This window comes from Canis lupus, chromosome 13 (assembly GCF_048164855.1).
Source record: "Canis lupus baileyi chromosome 13, mCanLup2.hap1, whole genome shotgun sequence".
NCBI classification, from domain to species: Eukaryota; Metazoa; Chordata; class Mammalia; order Carnivora; family Canidae; genus Canis; species Canis lupus.
In genome coordinates, this window is record NC_132850.1 from 3,556,876 (window position 1) to 3,572,257 (window position 15,382).

General features: G+C 57.3%; 1 protein-coding gene across 5 annotated transcripts in view; it reads right to left on the reverse strand.

Moving 5' to 3' along the window:
• Positions 1 to 15,382, reverse strand: part of KCNQ4 (potassium voltage-gated channel subfamily Q member 4) — a 52,692-nt gene that overhangs the window by 19,432 nt on the left and 17,878 nt on the right. For all 5 annotated transcript variants that reach the window (XM_072771697.1, XM_072771696.1, XM_072771700.1 and 2 more), the window contains 6 exons: positions 3,291 to 3,381; positions 2,517 to 2,643; positions 2,143 to 2,318; positions 1,520 to 1,645; positions 1,026 to 1,136; positions 732 to 827 (listed from right to left, as the gene is read on the reverse strand). In XM_072771697.1, the coding sequence (XP_072627798.1) occupies positions 732 to 827; positions 1,026 to 1,136; positions 1,520 to 1,645; positions 2,143 to 2,318; positions 2,517 to 2,643; positions 3,291 to 3,381 (727 nt within the window). The remainder of the gene's footprint in view (positions 1 to 731; positions 828 to 1,025; positions 1,137 to 1,519; positions 1,646 to 2,142; positions 2,319 to 2,516; positions 2,644 to 3,290; positions 3,382 to 15,382) is intronic.

The window sequence follows — 15,382 nt, forward strand, 5'->3', positions numbered from 1 at the left end:
TGGCTCCTCATCACTCTTAGGAAAATGTTAAGCTCCTCCCTGTGGCCCTTCAGGCCTGGGCCTCACCCACTTACCCAACTCCTCCTTCCTCTATATACCCTTCTTGGAGCTTTTCCAGCCTCGCTAGCTGCCTTCCAGTTCACCAAACACACCATGCTCCTTTCTACCACCGGGCCTTTGCACATGCAGTTCCTTTACTTCACCTCTTCCCCTAGTGGACTCCTACCGGTCCTCCAGCTTGCAATGCAAGGGTTAATTTTCTAGGGTCATCATCCCTGAGTTCCCCTTCAAGGTCACATCAGGCCAGAACCCTGTGAAATGCTCTGCAGAGAACTATGCTTTCTTTTAAGGCGGTTGTCTCAGCCTATAGTCACAACATTCATTCGTGTGAGTGCTGGTGCAACGAACCGGTGCTGGGAGCAGCGCAGGCCCACTGACGACTGCACAGCCTTCGGGTGACTGTGGGGACAAGAGGACAAGAGGACTGCAGGCCACGTAGGGTAGGGGCTAGAGCGGGACAGTGGGGCAGCTCTGACGAGGCCTGAACCGGTGCATGGGGCACAAGGGAAGTTTCTGACAGTCCCACTTAGCATCTCAGCTCTAGCCCGGACTTGGCACGTGACCTCAGAAAAGCTTCAAAGTGGAGACACAATCACGAAAGTGGGACACCCAGGTCAGCACAGAGAGGTGACCCACCAGTTCATTTCAGGGGCTTCCCGAGCCACTCGTACCTGGATGAGGTTGGCTGCAGGCATCCTCCTCTTCTCGAAGTGCTTCTGACGGTGCTGCTCCTGCACCTTCAGGGCAAAGCCAGAGCCAAGGATGCCCTAGGGGAATAGGGGTGGTTGGGAAAAAGGTGGTGGGGGGGGGTACAGCAAAAGGCCCAGAAGGTCTCCATCCCAGCCCCATCCCCCCCGCTGTCACCTCCCCCACCTGTGCAAATGCAGGACAGAGTTGGGTTCCCCAACTCTGCCCCCAGGGCCCTCTCCCCCAGGCTGGGGGACCCTAAGTGCAGGGGGACTCACAGCAGGCAAGGCAAAGAAGGAGATGCCTAGTAAGGCAAAGCCGGCGGCCAGGACCCTGCCCAGCCATGTGTGCGGTGTCTTGTCACCATAGCCAATGGTCGTCAGTGTGATCTGGGGACACAAAGAGTTTACCCTCAGAGCTGGTTGGACCCTCAGAGCCACCCACAAGAGCTTGCTGGGGCACAGGCAGGTGGGAGCCTGGCCATGAGGGGTGCCCTGCGGTGGTCCACAGGGGCTGGCTGGGGGCATAGGCAGATCTCTCCCCTTCCCTGTCCCCTGGCTGGTCAGGGCTAAGGTGGCAGGGGCTTGGTGTGGGGAACTAGATGGAGCACAGGCAGGTCTACTGGGGCAGGTTGGGGGCCAACAGAACCTGGAGGGGGCAGCCCCCACTGAGAGGACAGGTGCAGGCTCCCTCAACCCAGAGTCAGAGTCCCAGTGGTGACGCAGGGGAGGGTCTGGGGAAGAAGGGCGGCCCTGCACGGACCCTCACGTACCGTCCCCCACCAGAGCGAGTCGGCGTAGGAGGAGAAGTCGGAGTTGGCGTCCTTCTCGGCCAGGTAGACCAGGAAGGAGGCGAAGATGAGCACCAGGAACCCGATGTACCAGGCGGTGATCAGCTCCTGCGAGGGCAGCAGGGGGCATTAGGAGGCCAGGGGGGAGGGGTACGAGGAGGGGGGTAACACGGCGCCCAGCTGGCAGCTCTGGGCAGCTGGGGGGTCCCCACAGCGGCCTTTGAGAGGTGCTCTGGGGGGAGACAAAGATCCCCCACGACTCCGAGTTGCTCAGAGATGGCTCTCCCTGCCTTCCTTTCCCTGCTCCTCCCTGCAAGGGGACCCTCCCCCGCCTTCCCACCTTCCCGCCCCCCAGCCCCCACCCTGGCCTTGATCTCAGTCCCCAGACCCACTGCCCCCCAGCACCCCACACCCCCCACAGACTCCGCCCCAGCTCCCCACTTTACTGTGCACAGAGCCACCGAACCCAGAAGCTTCCAAGCCCTGCCCGGCAGGCCTCGCCTCCTGACCAACACCCAGCCGGGGCCCCCAGAGACCGTCCCCTGTGACCTGGCTGCCGCAGGGTCCCTGGCCTCGCCCTCGGCCCCCTCGGCCCGCAGGCGCACCTTGCTGTGCGCATAGACCACCGAACCCAGCAGCTTCCAGGTGCCCCCGCGCCGGTCCATGCGCACCATGCGCAGGATCTGCAGGAAGCGCATGCTGCGCAGCGCAGACGTGGCGAAGATGTTGCCCTGCGTGCCCGCGGCGATGACAGCCACCGAGGCCACGAACACGATGAAGTCTGCAGGGTCACAGAAGGCGAGGTCACAGCCGGCCGGGACCCAAGGTGTGTGGGGGGGAGTCTTGGGGCCACGGGCTGGGGGGGTAGTGGCAAGGGGATGGGGGGGTGGAATCTCTAGCTGGAGCTGGGGTCTGGGGCAGGGTGTCAACCCTGGGGCTCGGGGGCAGGGGGCAGGCGCGGGTGCCCAGGTCTTATCACCGATGACACAGAAGGGCTTTCTGGCAAAGCGGAAGCGGCCCTGCCATCCTCGGTAGCGGCAGCAGCATCCCGCTGACCAGACGCGGATGATGTACTCCAGGCCAAACACCACGATCATCACGAATTCCTGTGGGACCAGGGGCCTGAGTTCTGGTCTCCCCGCTCCAGGAGCAAGGGCCCGGGGCTCACAGCACTGGCCCAGCCCCCAGTCCTTGGGTTAGGAGGACCAGGATTTCCTTGGGCCACCTCTCCTGGATGTTCCTACACCTGGCTGGACCTGAGGAGGATTCCAGAAGGCACGTGGCCCCTCCCCAGACTGCCTTCCACTCCCTGTCCACAAGCTGTCTGGGGATTTCTGCCCTTCACCCAGCCCTCCCCCTCCCAGCTATCCCAGACTCAGTAGCCCTGCCAACCCACCAACCCTGGGTGACATAAGAGTGGCTGTCTGTCGGCTGTCCACTTCCAAGGTGCTTCTATTTGGAGAGGAAAGAAAAAAACAAAACAACCACCAAACCAAGGGTTGAGTTGACCCTTTGGGCCCCGAAAAGGAGTGAGGCTTATCCACCTCTTCCTGGGCCCAACATCAGCCCTGGCTCAGTGCCAAGAGGTCCCTCAACATCCGTTCTAAAGCAGGACATGAAGTCCAGAGAGGGGCAGCCATGCACCCAGGGAGCACAGCGCGGCAAGCCCCTCTCTGAGCCGCAGGGTGAGAAGCCTCTGTGCGCCTCCACCCTGAGCCCACAGCCTGGCTCAGGCCCGGCCTCGGGCACTCACCAAGATGAGGAGACATTCGTTGGCAAGTTCCTGGTGCTCCTGGATCGTGGACAGCACGGACAGCACCAGGCAGCTGAAGACCAGCAGAAATCTGCAACAGCAGCGCGGAGAGGGTCAGACCGCGGCCTGGACAGGACGGCCAGGGGGCTGCCCAGGTGCGGGTGGAGGGAAGCGTTATTTGGGAAAAACTGTCTGGAAAGCAGAATCCAAATCAGGGTTCCCCGGAGCTGCGGTTCTGTGCTGGACCCCCAGGGGCAGAGCCCCCCACATGCCCACTGCCCCCTCAGGGGCTCCGGCTGCGGCCTGCGGCTCCCAGGGTGGTCACCCAGAGGTGGGTGGCGGGGCTGTCCGGGCTGCCAGTGGGAACAGTCACGAAGCACCTGCAGGCTCAGCCACTCACAAGAGGGGCCCTCAGGCCTTGGCTCGGTTTTAAGACTGTTTTAAGAGAAGTACCCCCGAGGTCAGCCGAGGGGCCCGGGAAGTTCAGCAGCTAAGAGAGAGGTCCCTGCTCCCTGTGAACTCCGAGGTGGCAGGAACGTCGCTTCATCTGGGGACAGTTGCCTCTGCCTTCGTGGGCTCTCAAGGAATTAAAGAAGGAAACAACTATGAAAGGAAAGGAGACTAGGGAGGCCAGGGAAGGGGGGAAGTATGCAGAGTGGGACGAGGTCTGGGGAGGGGAGTCAGGCCTCATGGTCCGTGGCTCCCCTGAGGCAGTGGGAAGCCCAGAAAGAGATATTTAGAAATGGAAAGAACTTTATAACCCAGCTCATCCAGCCCTTCCCTCCACCCCAGCTGCACATATGAGGAAACTGAGGCCCAGACAGGGAAAGGGACTCATCCAAGGTCACTCAGTGTGTCCAAGACAGAGGCAAGATTACAGCCAAGGTTCCCTCCTTCCCAAGGGATGGGAAGAGGGGGAAAGCGCACGAGGGGAGAGGCTGGCGGCCTCGGACAGTGTGTGAATACGCAACACAGGCCAGGCTGAGGGGCACAAGCTACAGGGGAAGGGACCTGGTCGGAATCCCAGAAGCGCCCCTCTTTGGGAGGGGGATGCGCTGGACATGCATGTGCCCTGGGAGAGGCTCTGGAGGGAACAGGCTTCTCTGCAAACACCTCCCTTGTGGACTGACCCACAGCCTCCCCCAGATGCTCCCAGAGTCTCCCCACCTGGGAAGGCTGCTGATGCAGCATTTTGCCGGAAACAGCCCACCTCCAGGGCCTGCGGAGACTCTACTACCCCTCTGCTCTGGGGAGCCCCCGGGGAGGCCCTCCGCACCCCCTTCCCTCTTCCCCTTCCCACCCCTGCCCGGTGCTCGCTTGTGTGTCTATGGCCCTAGTCACTCTCTACATGGCTTCATTTGTGTTCCTGTTTCAGGGGCCCAGGGGCAGAGAGGCTTGGGTTCAGGTCCTGGTCCAGCTCGTACAGTCACCTCCCTTCTGTGAGCTGGTCTCCACCTCTGTACAGGGGAGCTGATGGGAGGACAGACGCGGAAAGGACCTACACCCTCCTTGGGCCGGGCTCCCAGGCTACTTGGAGAGAGGGTAGGTGGTGGATGTCGTAAAGGGTTTTGAATGAATGAGCGAGGGGGAGGCCTCCTTGGCCAGTTCCAGGCAAGAGCTGAGTCAGCAAAACAGAAGGCACGGGGAGGTAGGGGGAGCCCCAGCTCCTCATGTTCAAGAATTAACCACAGAAAATGCAGCATCCACATCCCCCTGGGATGGGGACTCCTACAGGCCCGGGTCCCTCTCTGAGGTCGGCTCATCCAGCCCCCTCCCCCGGGAAGGGCTGCCTCTGAATCTGATAGACTTTCACCCCAGCCCTGAACAGCAATCCTTCGGTGGCCCCAGTGCTCGGCTGACCCTGGATCCTCAGGTAAGGGGGCCGCACTAGGAGCTTCCTGCTGGAGCTTTCGGAAACGCATCTTTCACCACACTGTGCCTTCCAGGTCAACAGTTACACGTCGATAAAATGGACACATCCCAACGGGTTAAATTAAAAAAGCAGATTATCACATCTGAAGGGCAATGTGATCCCAATTTTTAAAAATATATATATTTTTTATATTCCTACCAAGAGTCAGCAGGGCTTATCTCCGGGTGGCAAAATTAAGAGGGATTTGGCTTCTGTTCTGCTTTGTTGCTTCTCTGCACTTCCTTGTATTTTTTAGAATAAACAAGGGTGGGGGCGCCTGAGTGGCCCCATTGGTTGAACACTTGACTCTTGGTTTTGGCTCAGGTCCTGATCTCAGGGTCCTGGGATCGAGCCCAATGGGGTCTCCCCTGAGCTGGGCGGGGAGTCTGCTTGAGATTCTCTCCCTCCCCCTCTGCTCACACACACCTTCTCTCAAATAAATAAATACAATCTTTAAAAATAAATAAACAGAAGTAATAACAAATAGGAATTTAAAACTGCATTTCCTTAAATATACAGACAGAGACACAGCTGCCTTCAGTCCTGCCCCCACCCCTTTACCACAAGAGCTTTGCCATTTCGCAGGTGTCAGGGTGTGACGGCCTCTCCCAGAGTCCGGCTCACATGTCCAGCTGTCTACTCAGCTTCTCTTTCTCAGATGTCTGGTGGCCTCTCAAACCCAACATGTTCAAAACCAAACTTGATTTGCCCTCAAATCTTGTTCCCCTCCTGTCTCCCTATCTCCATTAATGGCACCAGCTGCCACCCAAGGGCTCGGGCCAAATACCTAAGAGTTGCCTCTGATTTTTCCTTTCACTCACCCTCCACTTCCTGGCCTTTAGCAATTTTCTCTTGGCTCTCCCTTCAGAATAAGTCCCTGGACAGACCACAGCTCACCACCCTGACTAAGCCGCCACCATCTCACCTCTGGCTGGCCTCCCCGCCTCCACTCTGGCCCAACTGTGACCCACTCTCTTCATAGTAGCCAGGGTGACCTTCCTGACAACGCAAAGCTGGAAATCACTCTCCTCAAAACTCTCCCTGACGTCCCATCACATTTGGAGAGCGAAGGTTAACCTCCTCAGTGTGGGCCGGAAGGCCCTGAGAGCTCTGGCCCCCACCACACCTCGCAGACTTGACCCCCTCTCCCCATCCCCTCCATCACTACGCACCAACCATCCTGACCTCATGCCATTCTGGAGCACCAAACTTATTTCCACCTCCAGGCTTTGCACTTGCTCTGCTGCTTCCTATGCCTATTTATTTTTCCCTTACTCATCCAGGTCTCTGTCCAAACATCACTTCCTTGGAGAGGCCTTCCCCAACCACCCCCTCTCTCCAAAACAATGGCCCTATCCCCACTCTCTCTCTCTCTCCTTGCTCTGCTTTATTTATTTTTCATAAACTGAGTACATGAATAGCAGACATTCACATGAAACAAATATTAAAACACCATGTCATCAAAGCCCCCAGTTGGTACCCACTGAGAAGGCTCCAAAAGCTCCAAAAACGTCCCTCCCTGGCCTGTTGGACTCCCCAGCATCCTTCCTGAGAAGGGACGAGAAGGCAGGTCTCTGACTTTGACCAGCTCCACATGGTAGACACTGTTTAAAAAGCCCCAGAACGGGCCGCCCGGGTGGCTCAGCGGCTGAGTGTCTGCTTTCAGCCCAGGGTGGGATCCTGGGGTCCCGAGATCGAGTCCCACATCGGGCTCCCCGCAGGGAGCCTGCTTCTCCCTCTGCTTCTCCCTCTGCCTGTGTCTCTGCCTCTCTCTGTGTGTCTCTCATGAGTAAATGAATAAAATATTTTTTTAAAAAGCCCCAGAGCTTCACCTCCCCTGCCTTCACACCCTGGATGGGGGTTTCCAGATGCTCAATACAGTGGAACAGATACGTTAAATCTGATAGAGAACATCTTTTTTGTTTTGTTTTTGTTTTTTACAGACTTTATTCACGAGAGACACAGAGAGAGAGAGAGGGAGGCCGAGACACAGGCAGAGGGAGAAGCAAGCTCCATGCAGGGAGCCCGACGTGGGACTCGATCCCAAGACCTAGGATCACGCCCTGAGTGGAAGCCAGATGCTCAACTGCTGAGCCACCAGGAGTCCCTGATAGAGAACATCTTGTGTCCCAGGCACCTGAGCAATTATCTTCCAGATGAAGAAATGGGGCCCAGGGAGGGACACACTTGCTCCAAATCACACAGTGAATCAGTGCGACCTCTCAGGTTACCTTGGTCCTCCCGAGGGGTCCTCACACAGACACCCACTCTTGGGCCAGAGATCCGCGTCTGGAGCTTAGGCAGAGAGGAGACAGGGAGAAGGAGCCCGAAGCCGGGGTGCGGCTGTGTCTGCCAGAACCAGCGTATGGCTTCATTCATGCAACAGATAAGGACTAAGGATTGTGTCCGGCCCCCTCTCGGGCCTCGATTCTCTGCCTCTGCAATTGTAGTTGGCACCCAGGAGCTGGCTGGCTTGGGCTCTCTACAATGGCCCCTAGCTGGTTTGCTTAGATCCGTGGTTCTCGAACTACAGCTGGTGTCAGGATCGCCCAGAGGACTCGCTAAGACCCAGGACTTCTGGGCCCCACTTGTGGAATGTAAGCGTGAGGTGGGACCTCAGAATCTGCACGTCTGCAAAGCTCCCTGGTGATGCTCCTGCTGCTCCTCCGAGAACCACACTTGGAGAATCACTGGCTCAGCTGATCGGAGTGGTTGTGGCTGATTCAATTATTAGCCAGTTCATAGCTTTTTAAATAACTGCAATTATTGCCTTCCCCGCCTCACCCTGCCCCCACCACCTCCCTGAATTCGCTGCAGAAACAGCCACAGGGCACGGGGAGTGAGGACAGCCCCACTGGGGACGTGGGCCTCGTGCCAACATCAACTTCACCCCAGTTTGCTGTGTGACCCCCGAACCGCTCCTGCTGGCTGCGGACTTCCTATTGGCCAGACACTGTGCCAAGCCCTCTACATGCTTATTTTTAATTACTTCTCACCACCACCCTGCAAGAGCAGTACCATAATCACCCAAGGCTTATCAATGAGAAAACACAGCTCAGAAAGGCCTGCTAGGATGGCTGCACGGCTCTGCGACTGTACTAAAAAACACTGAATTGTAAGGTGGGATTTTCTGGTATGCGAACTACAGCTCAATAAAGCCATTATTTTGTGTTTTTTTTATTTTCATTTATTTATGATAGTCACACACAGAGAGAGAGAGGCAGAGACACAGGCAGAGGGAGAAGCAGGCTCCATGCACCGGGGAGCCCGACATGGGATTCGATCCAGGGTCTCCTGGATCGCGCCCTGGGCCAAAGGCAGGAGCCAAACCACTGCACCACCCAGGGATCCCAAAGCCATTATTTAAAAAGGAAAAAATAGGGGCACCAGGGTGGCTCAGTGGTTGAGCATCTGCCTTCGGCTCAGGTCTTGATCCCGGGGTCCTGGGATCGAGTCCCACGTCGGGCTCCCTGCATGGAGCCTGCTTCTCCCTTTGCCTGTGTCTTTGCCTCTCTCTGTGTGTCTGTCATAAATAAATAAATAAAATCTTTTTAAAAAGGAAAAGGAGGGTGGCGCAGCGGTTTGGCGCCTGCCTTTGGCCCAGGGTGTGATCCTGGAGACCCGGGATCGAATCCCACATCGGGCTCCCGGTGCATGGAGCCTGCTTCTCCCTCTGCCTGTGTCTCTGCCTCTCTCTCTCTCTCTCTCTCTCTCTCTGTGACTATCATAAACAAATAAAAAAAAAATTAAAAAAAAATTAAAAAGGAAAAGGAAAAAAGAAAAGTATACTAGATTGTCCAAAGTCATAAGGCCAGGACCTAAACCCAAGTCCACCTGGACCACCAAGCAATACTTACTACCTCAATTTCCCTACCTGCAACATGAGGTGGGGGACTAGACTCTCCGGCAGAGGGTCTGCAGGGAGAGGGTCTGTCATGAGCTCAGTTCCAGATTCCCTGAACCCTCAAGGCCATGGGGATCCATTGGAGAGTTTCGAGAAAGGAATGCCATGGTGTGATATGTGTTTCACGACCACACTCACGGGTCGTGGGGAATGTGGACTGGAGGGGGTGAGAGTGATCGGGAAAATGCAGAAAGTTCCACAATAATTCAGATGAGAGATGAGGGTGCCAGCAGCAAAGATATGTGCAGGATGGAGGTTTCTGGGAGCAAGATTTGGTGATTATTTGGAAATGGGGACAAGGAGGGAGAAGGACTCTCCCGTTTCTGGTGTGGGCACCAGGTGGATGAAGGATGAGTGGGCAGAGCCGGGAGACCCCACGGGAGGAGCAGGTGGGGGCGATGAGCTCCCCTGGGGTCACTGCCCACAGGCACACACTCAAGGTCATGAAAGCAGAGACCTGAGCTGGAAATGTGGATTTGGGGCACACAGGGGAGCGGGTAGAGACCATGGTAGGGGCCAGACAGTTCAGAGGGCGTGTGGCACATTTCGAGGAGGACCCAGAGGGACCCCTGGGCAGAGACAGGAGACACACTCCCCCTGCCAGATGCCAAAGGAGCTGCCAGCAAGACAAGAGGGAAGCCAGGAGAAAGAGGTGGCAGGGATGCCAAGCAAGAGGGTTTCAAGGGGGGAGCGAACCATAGTGTCAAATGCTGCCAAGAGGTCAAACAAGATAAGGCCTGAAAAATGTCCACTGGGTTTGGTGACGAGTTGGTCACTGGGCACCTTGGGCAGAGGAGCGGAGAGAGCGGGCAGGAGCAGCGCCAGGCCAGTAGGATGAGGAAGGTGGAGGCTTGAGAAAGAGGGATGGGGAGCCCAGGGACCTGGGCTTGGTTTTTTTTTTTTTTTTTTTAAGATGCAAGAGCCAGAGTGGAAGAAGCCAGAGGAGAGAGGGACAAGTCGAAGATGAGGGAGAGAGAGGGAGTGATCAATGGAATGAAGTCCCCAGGGCAGCAGGGAGGCGGGGATCCAGAGCAGGGCAGGGCTGCTGCTGGGCAGAAAGGACCCTGCCAGCTAGTGGGGAGGCCCGGGGGAGGGGCTAGGTGGGACCGGAGGTTTGGGGACCGGGAAGCCAGAGCGCTCCCTGGGGGCTCCGACTTCCTCTGTGACCTTCAGTGACGGAGGAGTCAGGGCTCCTTCCTGGAGGAGGCGGGGAACAGAGGTGGGGGAGGTTTGAACAGCTGACCGGGCCCTGGGGAGGGGTCCCTGGGGAACACAGGACCTTTATCCCCTACCCTAAGCATGGGAGAAAAGATGCAGAACACCACAGGTGCTCCACACATGCATTTCTGATTTGCTTTGGCTTGGGACTTTTTTGGGTTTATTTTTAAGGCTTGATGATCCTGAGGGAGGAAAGCAGCCATGTGGGATGAAGGGATACCCCCGCCCCCAACCAGGCCAAAGTAAATGCAGAACCGGGCCATGCCCCTTCCTTCCTCCTGGGCCTCCTTCCTTGTCCCCAGTGGCCCTCCTCCCAGGCAGCTGCCGCCTGCGTGGCCACCAGCGGGCTCCCTTTCTACAACTGGCCTTGGGAGTATGTGATCCCACCCAGACCAGGACCCCGAAGGCAAGGTTCCACCTTCCCCCTGGGGACGGCCAGCGCCAGTCTGTCCCCATTCAGCCAAGGTTCTTGGCGGACAGAGGCCATAACCCCGCCACCTTCCAGCACAAAAGGGCTTCTTAAACCACAAACTAGGGTTGCTACCGAAGGAGGGACCTAAGCTAGACCTGAGGGGCTCCCCCCGACGGGGAGGGGGGTGCAGTGTGGCCCAGAGGGCCCCAGGCTCCTCTGGGGGAGAGCAGCCTCCTACTTTCTCTTGCAGGGGGATCGAGGGGAGGGGCAGCCGGCCAGGCCTCAGAGTGAGGCTCTTTCCAAGAATTCTCAGGGGCTGGGACGAGAAGTTTCCCCTGATCCAGCGATTCTAAATATGGCAAAGGGAGCAAAAGCACGTGACCCAGGGCCCCACACTAGGGCTGCCGCTGCGGCCGCTGCTTCCCTGGGCCAGAGGCCTATGCTGGGGGCTCAGGGTGAGGGATGAGGGCTCCATGGAGCCTCAGTTTCCCCATCTACTACGTGAAGGTGGGCCACGCTCTGAAGACTAAAGTCCCTTCAGCCTTGCTGCTCTCCAGAGCAGGGTGGAGGGGAGAGGCCTGAGCTCTCAGCTCAGTTCCAGATTCTCTGAGGATGTCCCTGGAGGGACAGCAGCCGCCAGCACATAGTACAAAATATGACAAAAATGCCCCCTCTTGGAGGACCAATTAGAAAAAGGCGTTCCCTTCGGCCTGAAAAATTATAAAAAGTTGGCCCCTCTGGATGGACCCACTAGAAACAGGCAGCCCTAAGCTCAGGCTGGATTTCTGTGCCAGCGGCGGCCTCCCAGCCAGGCCCCTCGCCACGCACAGGATGTACAAGGCCACGGGGTCCCCAGGGACGGCTCAGACAGCCACCACAGCCCCCCAAGGGCCAACCCCGCGTGGCACCAACGTGGCTCCATGCCGCTCTCCTGGCCACCACTGATTCATCCAGAACTGGAGACTGACCAGGAAAGCTTCCCCCCAACGCCACCCGTAGGTGCGGCCCAGCCAGTCAGGTGGTCTTTCCCAGGAACGGAACTGAGAACCAGAGAGGAAAGTTGGCAGGAGTGCATAGAAAAATGGACCTGAGGCCACTTGTTCCCGAATCTAGTATCTCCCCTTCTCCATTCAGTGAAGCCCCAGTGCCTCCCTCCACGATGCCACACAACTCTTCCCTTTCCTGGCAGTAGGTGTCCCCCGCCCTCACATGCCAGGTTGTCTTGAGCTGGTGTGAATGGTCTCGGTGCCACTAGGGTGTGGAAGGCAGTGTCTCCTGGGCCAGGTGTTTAATGAGTCACAGCCTGGTCGTCTCCCACCTGGCCCAGCTCCAAACCCTCCTACTCCATCTCGCTGCTTCACCTCTGCCGTGCCAGCCGGACTACCTGGTGCGCCAGGTAAGGGGGGCTGAGCAGCATGTGCCCACCTTGGGTGGGCACCAGGAGGGAGCAGGGGCCCTCCATCTGTTTAGGGCTGGCTGGGCAGCGACGCCTCAAATAAACAGCGTGGGATCCCCAGCAGGAGGCCAGTGGAATGAAAGACAAGTAAGGGGTGGAACACAGGCAGCCTGGATTCTGAAAGCTTAAACCAAAGAGCCAATGGGAACCTCCCCCCCCCCCCAACCCGCCCTGCTCCACCTGAGCAGCTCCATGTGGATTCGGGTGACTCAGTTTTACATTCTGGGCTTGGCAGGAGACTTCACTGGAACGCAGAGCTTTGCTGCTTTTTTAAAAAGTGTGAAATCCACCGACTTACAGGCTCAGGCCCAAGCTCCTAAGCACAATTGCAAGGAAGGCCCTTCCCACCCCACCATCTCACTCCCCACCGCAGAGCCCAACCCCACGCCGGCTACTCCACGGTCACAGCTCTGTTCTTCTCCCACAAAAGCGAGTGGCTTTTCCCTCCCTATCTTTGCTCATGTCATGTCTGCCCCTCCTCCAGGGAGGCTGGGTGAGGTGGGAGCCCACCTCGGGCTCCCTTAAGTCCCCACCCCCATCTCTCTGCCCACCCCAACATCATGGCATTTAGTACAACTGGAGAAAAACCGCTGGATGAAGGGCCTCCTCCCCCGAACCCAGAGCTGGTTGAGGTCTTGTCCTTTTCACCTGGAATGCCCTGTGCCCAAATCAGAATGGGTGCTGGATGAAAGCTTCCTGAGAGAGGGCACAACCTAGGTGCTGGACCCCAGGCATCATGCTCCCTCTACCACTCTCCCCTCCACCGCCCCCCTCCCCCCCCACAGGTGCCACTGCCACCCTGCTGGCTGCTCGTGGTTCACTCGCATCTCAACCCTCCCTGCAGCAGGTGGTGTGAGAGCGAATCTGGCCAGGTAGCAACTCCCAGGCCAGCACCACGGCACTCACTTCCTCACTCACTGACTTGTGGGGTGTGTGCTCTCGTGGGGGACATGGGTAATAAGCGAGTCAAGGTTCCAAATGTGATTTGCGTCCCACATTGGTCGCAAAGTTACTGGGGGAGCCTGGCTGGCTTAGTGGGTGGAGCAGGTGACTCTTGATCTCCAGATGGTAAGTTAGAGCCCCACGTTGGGTGTAGAGCTTACCTATATTTAAAAAAAGGGGGATCCCTGGGTGGCTCAGCGGTTCAGCACCTGCCTTTGGCCCAGGGCGTGATCCTGGAGTCCCGGGATCGAGTTCCGTGTCAGGCTCCCGACATGGAGCCTGCTTCTCCCTCTGCCTGTGTCTCTGCCTCTCTCTCTCTCTCTCTATGTCTATCATGAATAAATAAAATATTTTAAAAAATGTTTTAATGTGAGATGATGATGATGATGATGATGGGAAAACATTAAGTGGGGAGAAGAGAGAAGGAACATTGGTATGGGAGTTGGGGACTATTTTATAGAGGGGGATTGGGGAAAGCAGCATCAAGAAGGTGACTTTTCAGCAGAGATCTCAAGGAAATGAGTGAGTGAGCCAAGTGGGTATCTGGGAAAAACGGGATTCTGAACAGAGGGAAAAAGCAAGGGCAAAAACCTGAGCCAGACGGTGCCTGGTATGTTCCAGACCATCAGGAAAGGTGTGCCCCCAGAGCGGAGTGAGGAAAGGGGAGAGTGGTGGGCAGCGAGGCAGTGGAGGCAGGAAGCAGATCACCTACTGGCTCTTGTGAGGATTTTGGCTTTTACTCCAAGTGGGATGGGGACTCCTGAGCAGGAGTACACGATCTGACTTGCATTTGCAACAGCACAGGCTGTTGAGTAGAGAACCCACGGTGGTGGTGCAGAGGGGGACGGGGAGGGGGTAATGACATTTGCCCCACAGCTGTATGATCCAAGCATAAGATGCGGGTGACTTGTACTAGGGGGACCAACATGGCAGGAGATGAGCAGATACTGACTCTAGCTTAGCACAGAAAGATCCCTTAGAGTAGATCAATCCTCTATTTATACAGGGGACACTGAGTCCTAGAGAGGGGCATGATCTACCTGTGATCATACCCCTGATCAGAGGCACAACTGGGTCTGGCACCCAGATATCCTGATTCCTGAGGTAAGATTATTTTGATTTGTCCTCTTCCTATAGGAGGAGTCAGGCACCTGCCTCTCACCCCCACCTCAAAAATTCCATCATCTAAGCATCAGGCTGGGGCCTGGCCCCTGCCCTTCCTGCTGCATGTGACAGGGTGGCACTGGGGTCAAGGACTGCTCAGGCTTCCAGCTACTTGAGCCTGGCAGGGGTCAGGGTCACCTCCAAGGAGCCTTCTGTCCTCTGAATCAGCAGAACCTTTGCAAAGGGGGGAGGGGGAAGGAGGGAAGAATCCAAACCGGGGGAAAGAGCTTAGTCCCCCACACTTGGTTGTCAGCACTCCAGGGAGCAGAGAGGGTACCAAGAGCTGACAGGGTGGAACAGGAGATTTGGTGAGGGCGGGGCACCCTGGGGAGCGCAGTCCCCAGGTGCTGCAGACTCAGCCACTGAGAATCCCACCCAGTGGGAGGTGCAGGGTGCATGGCGGGGAGGGGTGTTCCAATGCCTTTGCTACCAGTAAGCAACACAGTATGCAAACTCACAGGCCACACCTGGGGCAGTCGGTTACAGCTGCCCTGGGAGCCTCACTGCCCATGGGAACCTCAAATCCATGTCCAGCCAGACTGAATCCAGCAAGACAGACTCCAGGGGGCCCCTGACAGCCAGGAAAGGTTTACTGTATGACCTTAGGCCAGGAGCACAACTTCTCCGGGCCTGTCCCACAGCCAAAGTGGAAGGGTGGGTAGGTGGGTCTTAGGCTGCAAGCCAGAAGCACATCTGCAGACATCCTCAGTTCTGCCTTTAATGGGAGAGGCTGCCCAGCCCTGGTTCCGGCGGATTCAGAGTCCTTTAAGAGCCAGGAGCGGTTTGTCAGGGTTGGGGGCTGCAGAAGGGGGGCACAGGGGTGTGGACAGAGCTAGGAACCTAGGTCTATGGGCTCTCTATTTTGATTCTTCCACCACTCAGCTGAGGAGGGGGGACGCTGTCTCTGGGTCTGGCTTGACTCCCGAGGAAGGGTCTCTGAGGGCCCTATTTTTCGCTCATCCATCTGGGCCTGGTGATTTCAGCTTCCCCAATGGGAAGGGCCGCCCCAGCAGCTCTCCAAGCCGCCAGTCCTGAGGAGCTTCTAGTCTGAGGAGAGGGTCTTTTACATTTCATTTGCATGGTG